This window comes from Sclerotinia sclerotiorum, genomic scaffold (assembly GCF_000146945.2).
Source record: "Sclerotinia sclerotiorum 1980 UF-70 scaffold_16 genomic scaffold, whole genome shotgun sequence".
NCBI lineage: Eukaryota > Fungi > Ascomycota > Leotiomycetes > Helotiales > Sclerotiniaceae > Sclerotinia > Sclerotinia sclerotiorum.
Genome location: NW_001820820.1, coordinates 162,999 through 177,865, shown reverse-complemented (window position 1 = coordinate 177,865; position 14,867 = coordinate 162,999). Strand labels below are relative to the sequence as shown.

At 44.0% G+C, this 14,867-nt stretch overlaps 3 protein-coding genes across 3 annotated transcripts; 2 read left to right on the top strand and 1 right to left on the bottom strand.

Annotated features, from left to right (window-relative positions):
• Nucleotides 1-1,074: 1,074 nt before the first annotated feature.
• Nucleotides 1,075-4,106, bottom strand: SS1G_10597 (hypothetical protein; the record flags this gene model as incomplete). Its single annotated transcript, XM_001588101.1, has 3 exons — nt 1,075-1,262; nt 1,315-3,895; nt 3,945-4,106. 3 exons carry the CDS (start codon nt 4,104-4,106, stop codon nt 1,075-1,077), a joined length of 2,931 nt encoding a protein of 976 aa, XP_001588151.1.
• A 2,899-nt stretch (nt 4,107-7,005) lies between these two features.
• SS1G_10596 (predicted protein) lies at nt 7,006-7,125 on the top strand (the record flags this gene model as incomplete). Its single annotated transcript, XM_001588100.1, has 1 exon — nt 7,006-7,125. One exon carries the CDS (start codon nt 7,006-7,008, stop codon nt 7,123-7,125), a length of 120 nt encoding a protein of 39 aa, XP_001588150.1.
• A 3,325-nt stretch (nt 7,126-10,450) lies between these two features.
• Nucleotides 10,451-14,863, top strand: SS1G_10595 (hypothetical protein; the record flags this gene model as incomplete). Its single annotated transcript, XM_001588099.1, has 4 exons — nt 10,451-10,498; nt 10,687-12,935; nt 12,990-13,876; nt 13,932-14,863. The coding sequence occupies 4 exons, from the start codon at nt 10,451-10,453 to the stop codon at nt 14,861-14,863; spliced, it is 4,116 nt and encodes a 1,371-aa protein (XP_001588149.1).
• Nucleotides 14,864-14,867: the final 4 nt, after the last annotated feature.

Here is a 14,867-nt window from a genome sequence, read left to right as displayed (position 1 = left end):
CACAACATCACCATCGTTGCACACCCTTTCCCCTTTTTTCTCCCAATATAACATCTAATTTCTCAGAGACAGTCACATACGACCATAGACTGAAGAGAATTGGGCATCCCGTCCGCTCTGCCATACACAAGCTTCAGATCGGTAGATTAGTAGTTGGGTGGGTGACCACCAGCGAATCCCTACTGTTGTATGTTTTTTTGGAGTTTGGTTTTGATGTGGTTTTTTTTGAATGGGGGGAAGAATGATGGGGAAGAGAGGAGATTGGATTTTTGAGTTGTGGGTGGAGAAATTGATGGAGGGAGAGGGATAAGGACTCAGGAGAGAGGGGAAAGGTGAGATGAGATGAGATGGAGGGATTACGAGATATTTAAATACCTAAGTAATAAAAATATCAACAATTTAATCTTTATGAGTAGGTAAAATATTATGATGTGATATAATGTAATAGTCATTTGATATCTGATATCTGATGTGTATAAATCCACTATACTTTCTTTACTCTTTCCTAATAATCTCAGATAACATAAACCACATCTCTTCTCTTCATTCATCATCTTTGCCTACAAGTACCTCGGTACGGTACCTGTGATATGCAAAGGCAACCTATACAAATGTCTCTTTCCCGTTTATGGATAACAACACTATCTCCATCTCTTTTACTCCTGTTTCCATCTTTAACTCCTTCTCTTCTTCTTGTACCCTTTCCTCTGTTCCCTATATTGTCATGTCCTTCCTTTCCCTTCCCTTCCCTTTCCTGCCCTTTCCTTTCCCGTTATAATGGTATCATTGAAAACTTTGCATGCCACCATCACCAAATCCCAAACGAAACGAAACTACACTCCATATTTATATATGGTGAGTGTAGAATAATACAATCCCGAGACGCCAATGATACGACATGATACCCCATAATATATCATGTCTATGTCCATCCTCCTCATAACAGAACTGACCAGTGCTAATATTAGAAACCATGCACCTGATGTAATGTCATGTGCACCCTAGCTCCTAGCTCCCAGCACCCTGGCTAAATATCAATCCAAAAAATATCAACACAAATAAGAACCCCAAGGTTCACACAAGAACCCATTCACTTCCCCTTTTAATGAATTTGTCCAAAAGTAATGAGATGTCATTTAACACAAAACGACAGATGTAAAATCCGAAAAACTCGGCTGCGTGACGCGTGCAAAGTTCAAGACCGACTTGAGTCTTGTCTGCATGGCGAAGACCAGGATCTTCAACTTGACGCGCAATTTGATCTATTTTAGTTAGCTTTTTCATAAGTAAAAGTGTACTAAGGATACTACATACCAATAGCTTGTGCAGCGTCAAATAGTCTCGCCAAAGCACTCATGTAATTTGCATTCGGTCCAGAGAATTGCACTTGAGCTACATCTCTTTTGGCGAATCGAGTCCTAGGCGCAGAGGTCATTGGTAAAGTGCCCATAGTTAGTCCTTCCTTGGGTATCTCAGGAGAGGTGACCTTATTCGAATAATTGTTGCCAAGACTCATGGCGGAATTTTTTGAACGTAGGCGTCTCCACGAAAAGGAAGAGGCCTTGCTAGATACGCTTCCAGATTTTGAGCTCATATTAGCAAAATCCATGTTTTCACCCATGGTTGCATCTTTGAACATCCCGTTTGAACCTTGTACGCCAACTTCACTGCCTAGCTTCTTGCTCAGTGTGATCTGAACCTGCTCCAAAATTCCCTCTAGAGATTGCATTTCTTCCAAAACAGCATCCGCATCGTAAGTATCAACTTGACCCAGCTTCATCAGAGCTGCTGTAAGAAAGTCACAATTGGCAATCTTGTCTTCAACTCCCTTAATCTTGACACCTTTCACCCGCCATACATCTCGAGGTACAAATAGTTTAGTAGATAGGTAGCCACCTCTCGGATGTGCAATAGTCTGATATAAAGCGCGCATGAGCCAGAACGGGCGAAGGAGATACTCTGTTGGACATGGTTCTAAGGGAATTGGTGCGCCTGCACTCATCGCGTCGGGTGAGCCAAGGCTGTCTGGGGAGTGAAGATCACTATTGAAAAGATATAAACCACCGGTAGGCGCACCATTCATCCTTTCTTTGAATGCCGCAGCTATTGGTGTTGGAAGAGTGGGCATAGCATGCATTCTACCATTGGCATTGTTTCCTTGGGCAGTTAAAGGCGTGGTAGTGTCACCAAATTCGTCCATGTTGGAAACCGACAAAGTATGACCCCGAAGATTCTTCAAACTCGACGACGAAAAGTTTTTTCGCAGTCCTGCTCTTGAGTGAGAACGGTTTGGCGATCCTGACCGAGGTATAGGATTAAAATTATCGCTGCTATCATTTGTGAGTGTCTGAGTAAGGAAGGCTGTCGGAGGTGAAGTAAAATCTGAAGAGCTTGGTCCTGAAATCGAACCTTGTCGTGAGGGAATAGGTGGTCGCATGCTTATCGAGCCTAGTCTCTGTTGTGGTAACCCGGCAGTTTTGGGACCTGTGTGGCCGCTGGGAACCTGTGGCGGCGGCATTGATGGAGGCAAAGTTAAGGGAGCATTTTGAACTTCAATCAACCTTGATGAAGTCTCAATTTTTAGCTGCTTAGCATTCTGACCAGATAGTCTTCTGCTTCGTACACTTTGTGCTGGACTACCTTTTCTCAGCGGGCTGCCATCGAGCGTCGGCGGCGGAGGTAACGCTTGAGAAGGAGGCGGGTGGGGTGGCTGATTTCGAGGCGGCGATAAAGTTACAGGTGATGTGGTGGATGGTGCGGTGACAGTGGTAAGAGGGGGTATTGAACCATTTGAGCTATGCCAAGTCCGACCAGAAAATGACCCGCTGGAATCAGACTCTCGAGGCAGTGCAGACTTCGACTGGAGCCCGAATTCGAAATCGTCCATCACGTAACCTCTGGTCATTTCTTCAAGCATCCTCTCCTCCTCTTCTGACTCGTTTCCCTCATAGTCATCATGTGGGCCAATATGTGGCTCTTGCATTTGCAGGAATAACCGTTTTCGCTCTCTTTCACGAGCATCCTCTATGATAGCTTCTCTTTCACTTTGACGCACCCTTTCCTTTGCTAGTTCGACTCTTCGCCTAACACTCGCTACAATTTCATCATCGTCGCCCTCGTCGTCATCATAATCTACGGGCTCGAAACCATCATCGTAAGCGGCTTCAACGGCGGCATCCAGGGCAGCATCAAATTCGGCTTCAGTTTGACCGCTAGAGGCACGGATATGCTTCCTCCTTACATTTAGAGACGAGGATCTAGAGTGTACAGATGAAGCCGCTGAACCGCCAGACTCATCTATAGTATCTAACCATGACATGGATTCATTACTCGGTGCTCGTGCATGCCCCTTGGAATCCTCAGGGGCGGCCAAATTCGAATTTGAGTTCGAGCTCGATCTGGGCGATTCAGAAGATTTCTGTCTTCGATGATCAGAGCCAGATGGCCCATATGTCATTGGAGACGGAGGTCGTCTCGGAGATAGTGGAGGTGGCATATACTGGCTGTCCATAGGTACGGCTAAACTCGATTCAAAATTTCGTCCCTGGGATTGATTATATCTGGAGAAATAATTTGATCGTTGATCAGAGTAGTTTCTATCCTGGGTCTGTTGAGGTTCAATGGCTGAAGGCAATAAAGATTCACCTCGCGAAGGCAATTGCCTACTCCTCGAATATGATCGATCATGCCGAGATCCGTTCGTGTAAGAAGAATCGTTGACTATCCTCGTAACGGTGGCTGTCTCTATAGTAGCAAGCTCATCATCATCATCGGTCATTGGAAGCTCGTCCGATCTAACGTCTGTGTCTACAGGCCTGGCAGGGAGTGCCTTCTCATCACTTAACTCGGGCGTAATCTTTGCCAATTCATTTATACGGCTAGTGTAAGTATTACGCTAGAGACGTTAGTTAATAGTAACAATCGACGTCTGATACAATACTCACAATGGCTTCTAATTTGCGCCGATCTTCGTCTCCCGAGCTACGGGACATAACCTGCTGCAATAAATTACATGCCTCAGAATACGCCTGCATGGCACCTTCATAATTTTGCGCATTGTCGAGTAATACTGCCGTGTTCGCTTTTTGCAGAGCTTTGGACAGCATGGCTTTTTGCGAAGGCTGCTTAGAACTTCGAGAAGAACTACTACTTTTTTCAGCTCTTGAGCGGTTTCTTGAATGTCCCCTCGCTATACTTGGCTCTTCCTCGGAGGGACGCCGACGTAATGCGTGTTCAGTCGAGAAAGCAGAAATGGGCGAAGGGCTAATGCTGTGATTTCCTGACCTTGAAGGCGATCGCCGTTGAGAATTGTCTCGGGGTCTGGAACCTTCCCAAGTTTTTTCGTAGTAATCGGGTACAGTGGAGTGAATAGCAGCTGACAACAATCCGGCGGTAGATGGTGTCAGCGCACTTGCCAATTGTGATGGGGAATGGCTTCTGGGTTGCTGTGGAACTGGTAGAGTGATAATTGGCGGCAGGGATGGCAGGTGAGAGGGGTTCGTGGACCGTTCTGCCGGTCCTCTCCACTGAGGGCTATTATCAATTGAAGGTCGACTCTTTTGTAATTTTCTCGGCGGGGATTGGCCGACACCATTCCCAGATAACCCAGATCCGCCGAAATTCAAACGCGAAATTGAGTTAGAACGACTGCGAATATGTCCTCCTGCACTTGAAGCCGTCGATTGACTCCACCGATTGAGAGTTCCCGTTGATTCCTTGACACCACTTGTACTACTAGAGCGGCTATGCGGTTGCCTCGGCTGTCTTCGCGATTCTCCTATAGCATCTTGGGATTCATTTTGAGGATGGGGCGCAATCTGGCGGGTGTTCCCAAATGAGGGTTTTCGTTGGAGACGGCTGACTGGTGCATTCAAAGTCGAATTGAAGGTGGAATTATTGGATCGAGGGTTCGACAAGGTGTTATTCGTAGGTAGTGAATATGGCAGACGATCCTCCGTTGTTGTACTGTAGGATAACGATGGCATGGTCGGAGTAGAAGTCGAAGTTCAAATTTGGTGGGTAAGTAATTGTACCGTATCAAAAGTGGCTAGGATGCCTATCTGGGTTAGATCTTGACCTTAAAGAGACTAGCTTGATATGGTATCTGTTATGGTAAGTTCCTTCCTTTACCCCTTGTATTTTAATCACTAATATCGTGGAGCTTTTTAACTTTTGAGGCGCCTTTTCGACTTTGACTTCCAAATTGTGACTTCGATCGTGAATCTCTCTCAAGTTTCGATGAAGAGATCTTCTTATCTGCCGATTTACTTTTCAACTTGACCTTCTCCTCCCCCAGAGAGTAACAGCAAAAATATGTTTCCTTCCTACTCTTCTCTCTTTCTTTTCCGCTCCTTTCCCGCTCCTTCCCTTTCTTTTGGGAATGGGAGTGGGAGTGGAAGGATCAAGAGTGTTTGGATCCAATTATGATTTTGATTTTGACTTGTTAATGTCGAGTTTTATATGTAGTATCCCGCGTGGTAGGTGCAGAATTTGAATGGCGAAGTCTTAATTAAATAAGTTTTATGGTAGGTAGAAGATATAGATAGTATTGGAGTCTGTGACTGGGACTAGGGCCGTAACGTGCCACTTGTTTAATCGATCGTTGTAGCGGACCAAATAATGAAGTGGAGTATAGGTATTCGAATTGTCTAATCGAATAATAAAACAATATTAGCACATCTCCTCCGTACTCTTATTCTTTCCAAATCCACCTGATGAACAGCCGTTGCCGTTATGGTCAACCCACCTGGAAGAAGATTGAATGGAGACTTGCTCAAATCTCTTTGCTGGAAATCATTGTTCTCCGGAATGATACCTTCAAAACCAAAGGATTATATCCCTACCACCAATGTTCGAATGGATTCGATTCTGATCATGCAATATCGACGAGAGGTTCCACGGTTCCAGATGATCAATAAAATTCTCGTGAAGAAATGCTGTTGCAAATTAATGGCGACGCGCCGTTCGACTTCCACAAAACCTATCCTTCACAACTCGGACGTATATTGAATGATGATAGGAATCAATAAGATATTGATAAGTTGTAAAGGTTTCTCTGGATCAAACCCACTTGACTCCAAGATGCTTCTATTTGAGACAGACAGTACACTGTCAGATATGCTTAGGCGTTTATTGTACGATATCGTTGGAGGGGTACATATACCGGTACCGGCTTCGGGTTGGCGGCAGTAACATCAATTAAGGCAATGTACCTAATAAATATTGACATATATCATACATGAATCGCATGCAGTGATAGATATCGTCATCCAAATGTAAATCAAATTCCAATAATAGGTTTTAAATAAAATATGGGCAAGAAATGAAGGATATGGATGAAGCCAAAATGGGAATCAGAGAAATACATGAAACCAAAACGTAAAGTCTTGCCTGACCTTGAATGGGTGAATACTGGAGTAAGTAGGTAAGTAAGTAAACAAAGTTGAAAGTCGGTCAAGAAAATTGGTAAAAAAATTCAGAGTGAAGCTGCAAGTGGTCTAAATTCCATCACACACACCCTTTTCCATTCCGGCGGGTGCGTATTTCAAATGGGGAAATAGTTTTGATTATTTGGATAAGGAAATGGGGATATTATGGATATTATGGATATTATTGTATGGTGGTAACAGTGGTGGGTAGCAGAGGTTAGCAGTGGTCGCAGCGTTTCTCATCGTACCAAGCGATCCAAATAGTGCAGGACAAGGCCCGGGATGGTAAAGTGCATGGTGCAAGGGGTTTACTCTTTTTGGGGTGGGTTGTAGCGGATGGTGGTTAGACTGGTTAGACTGGTTGGACTGGTTGGACTGGTTAGACTGGTTAGACTGGTTGGACTGCTTAAACTGTTTAGACTGCTTAGACTACTCATAAGAATGCTTAGTTGCTGGAAAAACTCTTATTAATAAATCTTGACTCTTGCGAACGATGATTTGAGTACAGAGTACGGAGTAAGTGGATAGACTGGGGCTCACCCGTGCCAAATGTGTGTGCAAGGTACGGAAGTAGACCATGACGGTTATGAATAATAATGGACAAGGGAAGAAAAAGGGAAAGCATGTGGACAACAAGGATGAATCGCCATCACCATGCGAATCAGGGATCGTGAGGACCAAAAAAGGTCTTGGCTGAGTGAGTGATTGAAAGCTTTCTACCTTTTTTCAAAACTTCCCCTTTTCGAAAAGACGTGCAGCACGACGTAACCATTCCCAGCTTATTTCCCAGCTTCACTATTCTTACAACTGTTCTCACTCAAATTGCTTCATATGTCTAGCATTCTAACCTTGTTATTTTGGTCCCTCTGGCTTATTGGATCATTCTCGCGGAGATGCTTGGGGGATAAAAGCTTGGTTCTGATGATTCTGTTCAAAGTGTTCAGTGCATGTCTTGTCTTGCCTGTACCACTTTACTCCGGAAAGAGTACGGACTTCTCGACCAAAGAATGTAAATCCGTGGTATCGAGTGTGTTCATGAGTGTAAATTGCTACGCTCTACATTTTTGTGCATATGTATTGATGTATCCATACATTATTTGTACATCTACATGCATTTATCACTTACAGGTGGGACTCAATCAATCTCTCTTATCTTTGGAGATTGACTGTAGATATCCGCATTATACTAAAATACCGCATATCAGATTATCGAGGCTCATCTCATCATCAAAAGATCCAATTCATAACGCTCATCGCGGCAATGGCTTGATGTCGTTTGAATTTGAACAATTACTAATCTCCCAAAATCTCAGGGGTAAACCGCTTGATGGGTGATTGGTGATTGGTGATGGACATTTGCAATTCTCCGACGCCTTATTAAATCACTCAACGCTGAGCTGAGTAACAAAAGAGATCTACTCAATCAATGACCGTTTCTAAATTCATAAGAAGGATCTATGACTTGCTTACAAATTAATATCTATCTTCAATCGCATCTACAGTTTTCATCCACCTCTAACAGGAAGGTTGTTTCGAATACTACTTTGGACACCTAAACTTGTTCCTTAAGTGCATTGAAACCACCAACAATTCGGAACAAGCTTCTCTCCCCCCAAATCCGAATCCTACGTCTCCTCACGACATAATACAAATGCCGCAACATACTACTTCCATCGTTCGCATCCGATGCTTAACCACGCCATTACTGTACAGTCGGTTATTCGGCTTGACTTTTGTTTCTAGAATTTACATTGATCACAGGCAGGCTCTTCATAGCTATCACCAGTTTCTCGTTACACTCTTGAAAACCATGGACACAAAATCAAAGTCTGTGGAGCAGGCCCATTTCGGATATGTCGTATGATGACGGTAAGTTAAGGTACATCTACTAACAGTTGTACTCCAGATATATTAAACAGCTTACGATTTAGTGTGATCTAGAAGGATTGTGTAATCTTCTTACGACTTGCCCTTATCTGGAGAGTTCGCCCGATTGTTGGTTACATTAGGATTCGTTCCTTACCTAGCTACATAACAGGAGTATCTCCTTCCATGAAATGTCATCCACAATACAGTAATCGGATTGTATTACTCGATTCGTTCGCAGTCGATCTTAGGAAATATATTACTGTTTGACCTAAAAATTTCTAATGATCTTTCTCGGGTCGGACGAGAATCTAAGAATCATCTTCCACCTCCTTCTTGGGGTTCTGGACGCCACAATGTTCTTGATCGGCCCTTGAAAAGAAGGCTCGATCATTCGACCATTAGAGACGTAGTACTCTATTACTCAATGAGGATGTACTAATAGATAAAGCAAGGCTCGATCTAACCATGATTGTTGATCCTTACGAACGATTAACAATATCTTTGGCCCCATTGTCTGTTCTCCGGTTTCATCTTCTTCTACCTCATCGGCTTCCTTCTACCCGTTCGTTTGGATACATATTTTCCAAAGTCGGGCTCAATCTGCGGCGATGCATGAACATGGCATAAAATGAATCAGTCCACCTTTGAAGCTGGTAGCTATTACGGTTGAAAGGGGATACTGATTTATGGGGTAGGTATCCAGTCGGTAGGTAGTGTGCAAAGACCCTAGAAAATGGTGTGAAATTCTAGCTTTGGAGAGCTCACGCCATGGGTGAATTGAGCAACGATCAATTCAACACGCTAATATATATTAGGCTTGAAAAACCTCGACACTGTATTCCGCCAACATGGTGCAGTGTGAGGTTGTGGCGAGTTCTGCTTTTTTAGAGCTTTTTTCTCGAGTGTTTCATGATACACGCAGAATGGAAGGGCCTACGTTATAGAACTAAGCCTTATTGTACCGTCCGGTTCGCCATCTTGAAACAAGCTCTTGGGGTAAGCTTGTAAAGCATCGATTCAGTAGAACGTTAAAAGCACTAGGGTGGTTGATTCGTGAGTCATGGGTTCAAACGAGGTTCTCAGATGTTGGTGGTTTATTGTAAGCTTTTCTTGTGAAAACCAATGATCGATATACGGATTTTTAATCCATGAGACTTCCTGCCTGTTTATGTATGAGCTTACAGATCAGATATACAGAAAGAAGCTTTCCAGGGTGACTCTCCTATGTGCACATATATGTGTGTGTGCGTATGTGCATCAGTGCTAAATACATTTTGGACAATACTATCTTCTGCACCAATCATACATCCCTCCATCCCTAAGAGACTCCTATATCGCAAGCTGGTCAAGCGAATAATTGGCATCAGTTCCCATTACTAAATGCATAGTCTCCTTGCCTTTTCATTGATTTGGGCTTGAAGCTATCATGATGGTCATGGTCATAATAAACAACCTCGAGTCAGCCAGCTTCGGGTCCCGTCCAGGAAGATAGATGCATTTATTCCATGATTGAATATTGAAATTATATTTTAGATTCTATAAAATACTATGTACCAATATTTAAGCCGAAAGAGCCATGATACATAGTGTTAAAATAATCTGGAGAGGACAGTGCGGGGTGGATTTGGTGAAGGGACAGCATACCTACACATACAAGTCCTGGTTGGCAATGAGGTGTCTAACATATGATAAACTTCCTCCGCTTCCTCTAACAGCTAACAATATTAGCTAATACACATTCACCCAAAAAGACAAGTCGACACGAGGAGAAGCAATTAACAAAAGGTTTGCGTGTAATTGTTGTGATGTAATCCAAATATTGAAGAGAGCCCCTCAATGCCCCTCACCTCATTCCCGATAAGAGATAAGAAATTTATTTACTAATCAATGACAATGTTTGATTGTTCATCATCGGAATCTCAACACCGTCTCCCACTGCGGAGTGCAAACGCCGCTCTGGATTTTGATATATATGATTCATCTGTACCAGTGACCCAAGTTCTTGTGGATGAATATACTTTGACACCCTTTTTTATATCATTTGACGGTCTGTCTGGAGATTTGTGATATATACTTTCTTGCCATTCTCTTGTTCTATCCAATCGTAAGATCTTACATCTCTCACAATCTTCCAATACACTCACTCATTTAAGATGGGTGAACAAAAACATGAGCGAGGGGGAATTAGAATTGCCATTGATGTACGTGGAATATTTTTCTATCATACTTTTGTTTTTCACTAGTCTGTGGTACTTTAGAAGGAAGATTACAATCAGCCTACTCTTTTCCGGAGATGGAGGCTCAGGCATTTGAACATTAAGTGCATGAATATCGTCTTAATTATACTAGACATTCGAATTCCACAATAGTATACTAACAATAAGTACAGCGTGGTGGAACCTTCACCGACTGTGTGGGAAATCCAGGCACAGGGAAGATGGAAGATGATGTGATTATCAAGCTTCTATCTGAGGACCCTTCCAATTACGATGATGCCCCTCTGGAAGGTATCAGGCGGCTCATGTCCAAATTTCTCAACAAAGATATCCCTCGTGGAGAAACTTTAGATACGTCAGAAATTGAATCCATTCGAATGGGAACCACGGTAGCTACGAACGCATTGCTGGAAAGAAAAGGTGAAAAGATCGCTATGGTGGTCACTAAGGGGTTTAAAGACTGCCTGGGAATTGGCAATCAATCAAGACCCAAGATTTTTGATCTAGCGATCAAGAAACCAGACGTTTTGTACGAACATGTAGTGGAGATTGATGAACGGGTTACCTTGGAAGATTACGCTGAAGATCCGGAACGAAATATCACCAAGGTTGAACCCGGCGGTGCACAAGATCAGAATCTGGTGCAGGGTTTATCTTCCGAAGCGGTACGCATTTTGCAGCGTCCGGAAGAGCAAACTATTCGATCGCAGTTGCAGGAGGTGTTCGATAAAGGTATCAAGAGTATAGCAGTTTGTTTGATGCATGGCTATACCTTCCCTGATCATGAAGCCTTGGTTGGTAAAATTGCGAAAGAGATCGGATTTGAGCATGTATCTCTCAGTCATGAACTGATGCCTATGATTAAATTGGTTCCGAGAGCCACGTCAGCATGCGCGGATGCATACTTAACACCAGCAATCAAAAAATATATAGCTGGCTTTTCCAAAGGATTTGAGGGCGGTCTTGGAGCGGAAAGTGTAAAAAATGAAAAGGGAGCTAAAGGGGCCCGGTGCGAATTTATGCAAAGCGATGGTGGCCTGGTAGATGTGGACAATTTCTCTGGTCTTAAAGCAATTCTGTCCGGACCAGCTGGTGGAGTTGTTGGATATGCACTTACATCATATGATCCTGAGACTAAAATACCAGTAATTGGTTTCGATATGGGTGGTACTTCTACCGATGTTTCTCGATATGGTTCAGGAAGATACGAGCATGTATTTGAGACCACTACAGCCGGTGTGACTATCCAGTCTCCTCAACTCGACATCAATACCGTAGCTGCGGGTGGTGGTTCTCGTTTATTTTTCAAGAATGGTTTATTTGTTGTTGGACCAGAATCAGCCGGTGCACACCCAGGGCCTGCATGCTATCGCAAAGGAGGTCCAGCTGCAGTGACCGATGCGAATCTCTTCCTGGGTAGACTTGTTCCTGATTTCTTTCCAAAGATCTTTGGAAAAAATGAAGATGAAGGCCTTGATGTTACGGCGAGTGAGAGGCTACTTCAGGAATTAGCCGAGCAAATTAACAGGGAAATGGGCAAGAACATGACTGCTGATGAGGTTGCTCATGGATTCTTAACTGTTGCGAATGAAGCAATGACCCGACCTATTAGATCCATGACGGAAGCAAAGGGTCATGATACGTCCAAGCACCGTCTAGCAACCTTTGGTGGTGCTGGTGGACAGCATGCGGTTGCCATTGCTGAGAGCTTGGGAATTCGTCAAATACTTGTTCATCGCTATTCATCCGTACTATCAGCGTATGGTATGGCTTTGGCTGATGTAGTGGACGAGAAACAGGAGCCAGAGTCCAAGGTATGGAGTGATGATGGGAAATCACGCGCTTACTTGAAAAATAAAATAGAAGAGCTCAAACAAAAGTCAACCGATGCTCTAAAGGCACAGGGCTTCCAGGATAACTCTATTGTTCACGAGGAATATCTGAATATGAGATACCGCGGAACTGAATCTGCGTTGATGGTTGTGAAGCCGGAGAAGCAAGATGTAGCGGAATTTGGTGGTGATGAATGGGCTTACGGAAAAGCTTTTATCAAGCAGCATCAACAAGAATTCGGCTTCACTTTACCCGACAGAGATATCATTGTGGATGATGTCCGAGTTCGTGGTATTGGAAAGAGTTTTGAGGGACTTGAAAAGACTGTTGATCAGCAATTAAAGGAGATTAAACCTAGTGATGTTGAGACTGGCAAGAAAGAGTACAAGAGATCTCAAGTCTATTTTGAAGGGGGCCGACAAGATACCCCTATCTACAAACTGGAAGATCTTGATGTTGGTGATCGAATCAAGGGACCGGCAATTCTTGCGGATGGAACACAAACCATTGTTATCACTCCAAATGCAACTGCATTGGTAATTGAGACGCACGTAGTCATTAACATTGGTGAAAATCAAGGCAAAGACAAGTAAGTTTTGGCCAATGTTCTATGCGAATCGAACTGTTTGTTAATGATTTCCAGACCCTCGGCGAAAGATGGAACAGAATCAGTAGATCCTATCATGCTCAGTATCTTTGCTCACAGATTTATGGCCATTGCTGAGCAAATGGGTAGAGCTCTTCAAAAAACTAGTGTCAGCACGAATGTCAAGGAGAGACTTGACTATTCATGTGCATTGTTTGACTCTACTGGAGGACTGGTAGCTAATGCGCCACATCTTCCAGTCCATCTGGGTTCAATGTCTACCTGTGTTAAGCGACAAGCTGAAATATGGAAAGGAAAGCTTGTCAAAGGAGACGTCATAGTATCCAATCATCCTGAATATGGAGGAACGCATCTTCCAGACATTACCGTCATTACTCCTGCCTTCAACACCGCCGGTGACAAGATTCTTTTCTACGTCGCTGCCAGAGCTCATCATGCTGATATCGGTGGTATCCTTCCTGGTAGTATGCCTCCACATTCAAGAGAATTATACCAGGAAGGAGCTGCAATCAAGTCGGAGAAACTCGTCAGCGCAGGTCGCTTCAATGAGGAAAGAATAACTCAGCTTCTTCTTGACGAACCTGCACAACACCAAGGATGCAGTGGTACCCGATGCTTAGCAGATAACATCTCCGATCTCAAAGCTCAGATTTCTAGCAATATGAAGGGAATCAACCTCATCAGTGCTTTGATCGAGGAGTATGGTGAGGATGTGGTGAACTTCTACATGGTTAATATTCAGAACAATGCAGAACTCAGCGTGAGAAATCTCTTGAAGGATGTTAGCAAGCGATTTGAAGGTCAAGATTTATCGGCAATCGATTATATGGATGATGGTAGCCCGATCCAATTGAAAATCACCATTGATGCCGATAAAGGAGAAGCTATTTTCGACTTTGAAGGAACAGGTCCAGAAGTATACGGTAAGCACTCCTCAGAAACCTTAGATAATTTCCATATTGTCTAACACAATTCAAGGAAATACCAACGCACCCCAAGCTGTAACCTACAGCGCAATAATCTACTGTCTCCGCAGCCTAATAAGCGAAGACATACCCCTAAACCAAGGATGTCTCAAACCAATCACCGTCCTCATCCCTCCTAAATCCTTCCTCTCCCCCTCGGACAAAGCCGCCGTCGTAGGCGGCAACGTCCTCACCTCGCAACGCGTCACAGACGTAATTCTCAAAGCCTTCCGCGCATGCGCCGCCTCCCAAGGCGACTGCAACAACCTCACCTTCGGCTTCGGCGGCAACGTCGACGGCCAAAAACACGTCCGCGGTTTTGGATACTACGAGACGATTGCCGGGGGCAGCGGAGCAGGAAGAAATTGGGATGGAACAAGCGGTGTTCACACCCACATGACGAATACGCGCATCACAGACGCGGAAGTATTCGAGCGACGCTATCCGGTTCTGTTGCGGGAATTCTCGCTCAGGGCTGGTAGTGGAGGGAATGGTAAACATAGGGGTGGTGATGGCGTCGTGCGCGATATCGAGTTTAGAATCCCAGTGCAAGTTTCTATTCTAAGCGAAAGGAGGGTGTACAAACCGTATGGACTTGAGGGCGGTGAGGACGCGAAATGCGGTCTTAATATTTGGGTGAGGAAGGTAGAGTGTACTGATAGGGGAAGATCGGATTTATTGTTACAGAGTGCCTCTGCGGATAAGGATAAGCATAGAAAAGAGATAGAAGAAGAAGAGAAACAATACGAAGAAAGAAGAATCAATCTCGGAGGAAAAAATACAGCAGCAATGCAGAAGGGCGAGAGGATTATTATTCATACGCCTGGTGGTGGGGGATGGGGGAGAGTAGGTGAGAAGAGGGAGGTGGGTGAGAGGTGGGATCCGAGGGCTGCGTGGAAGGGGGGTAGTTATGCTAGTAGGGAGGAGATGGCTTTGCAGGCTTAGGTTT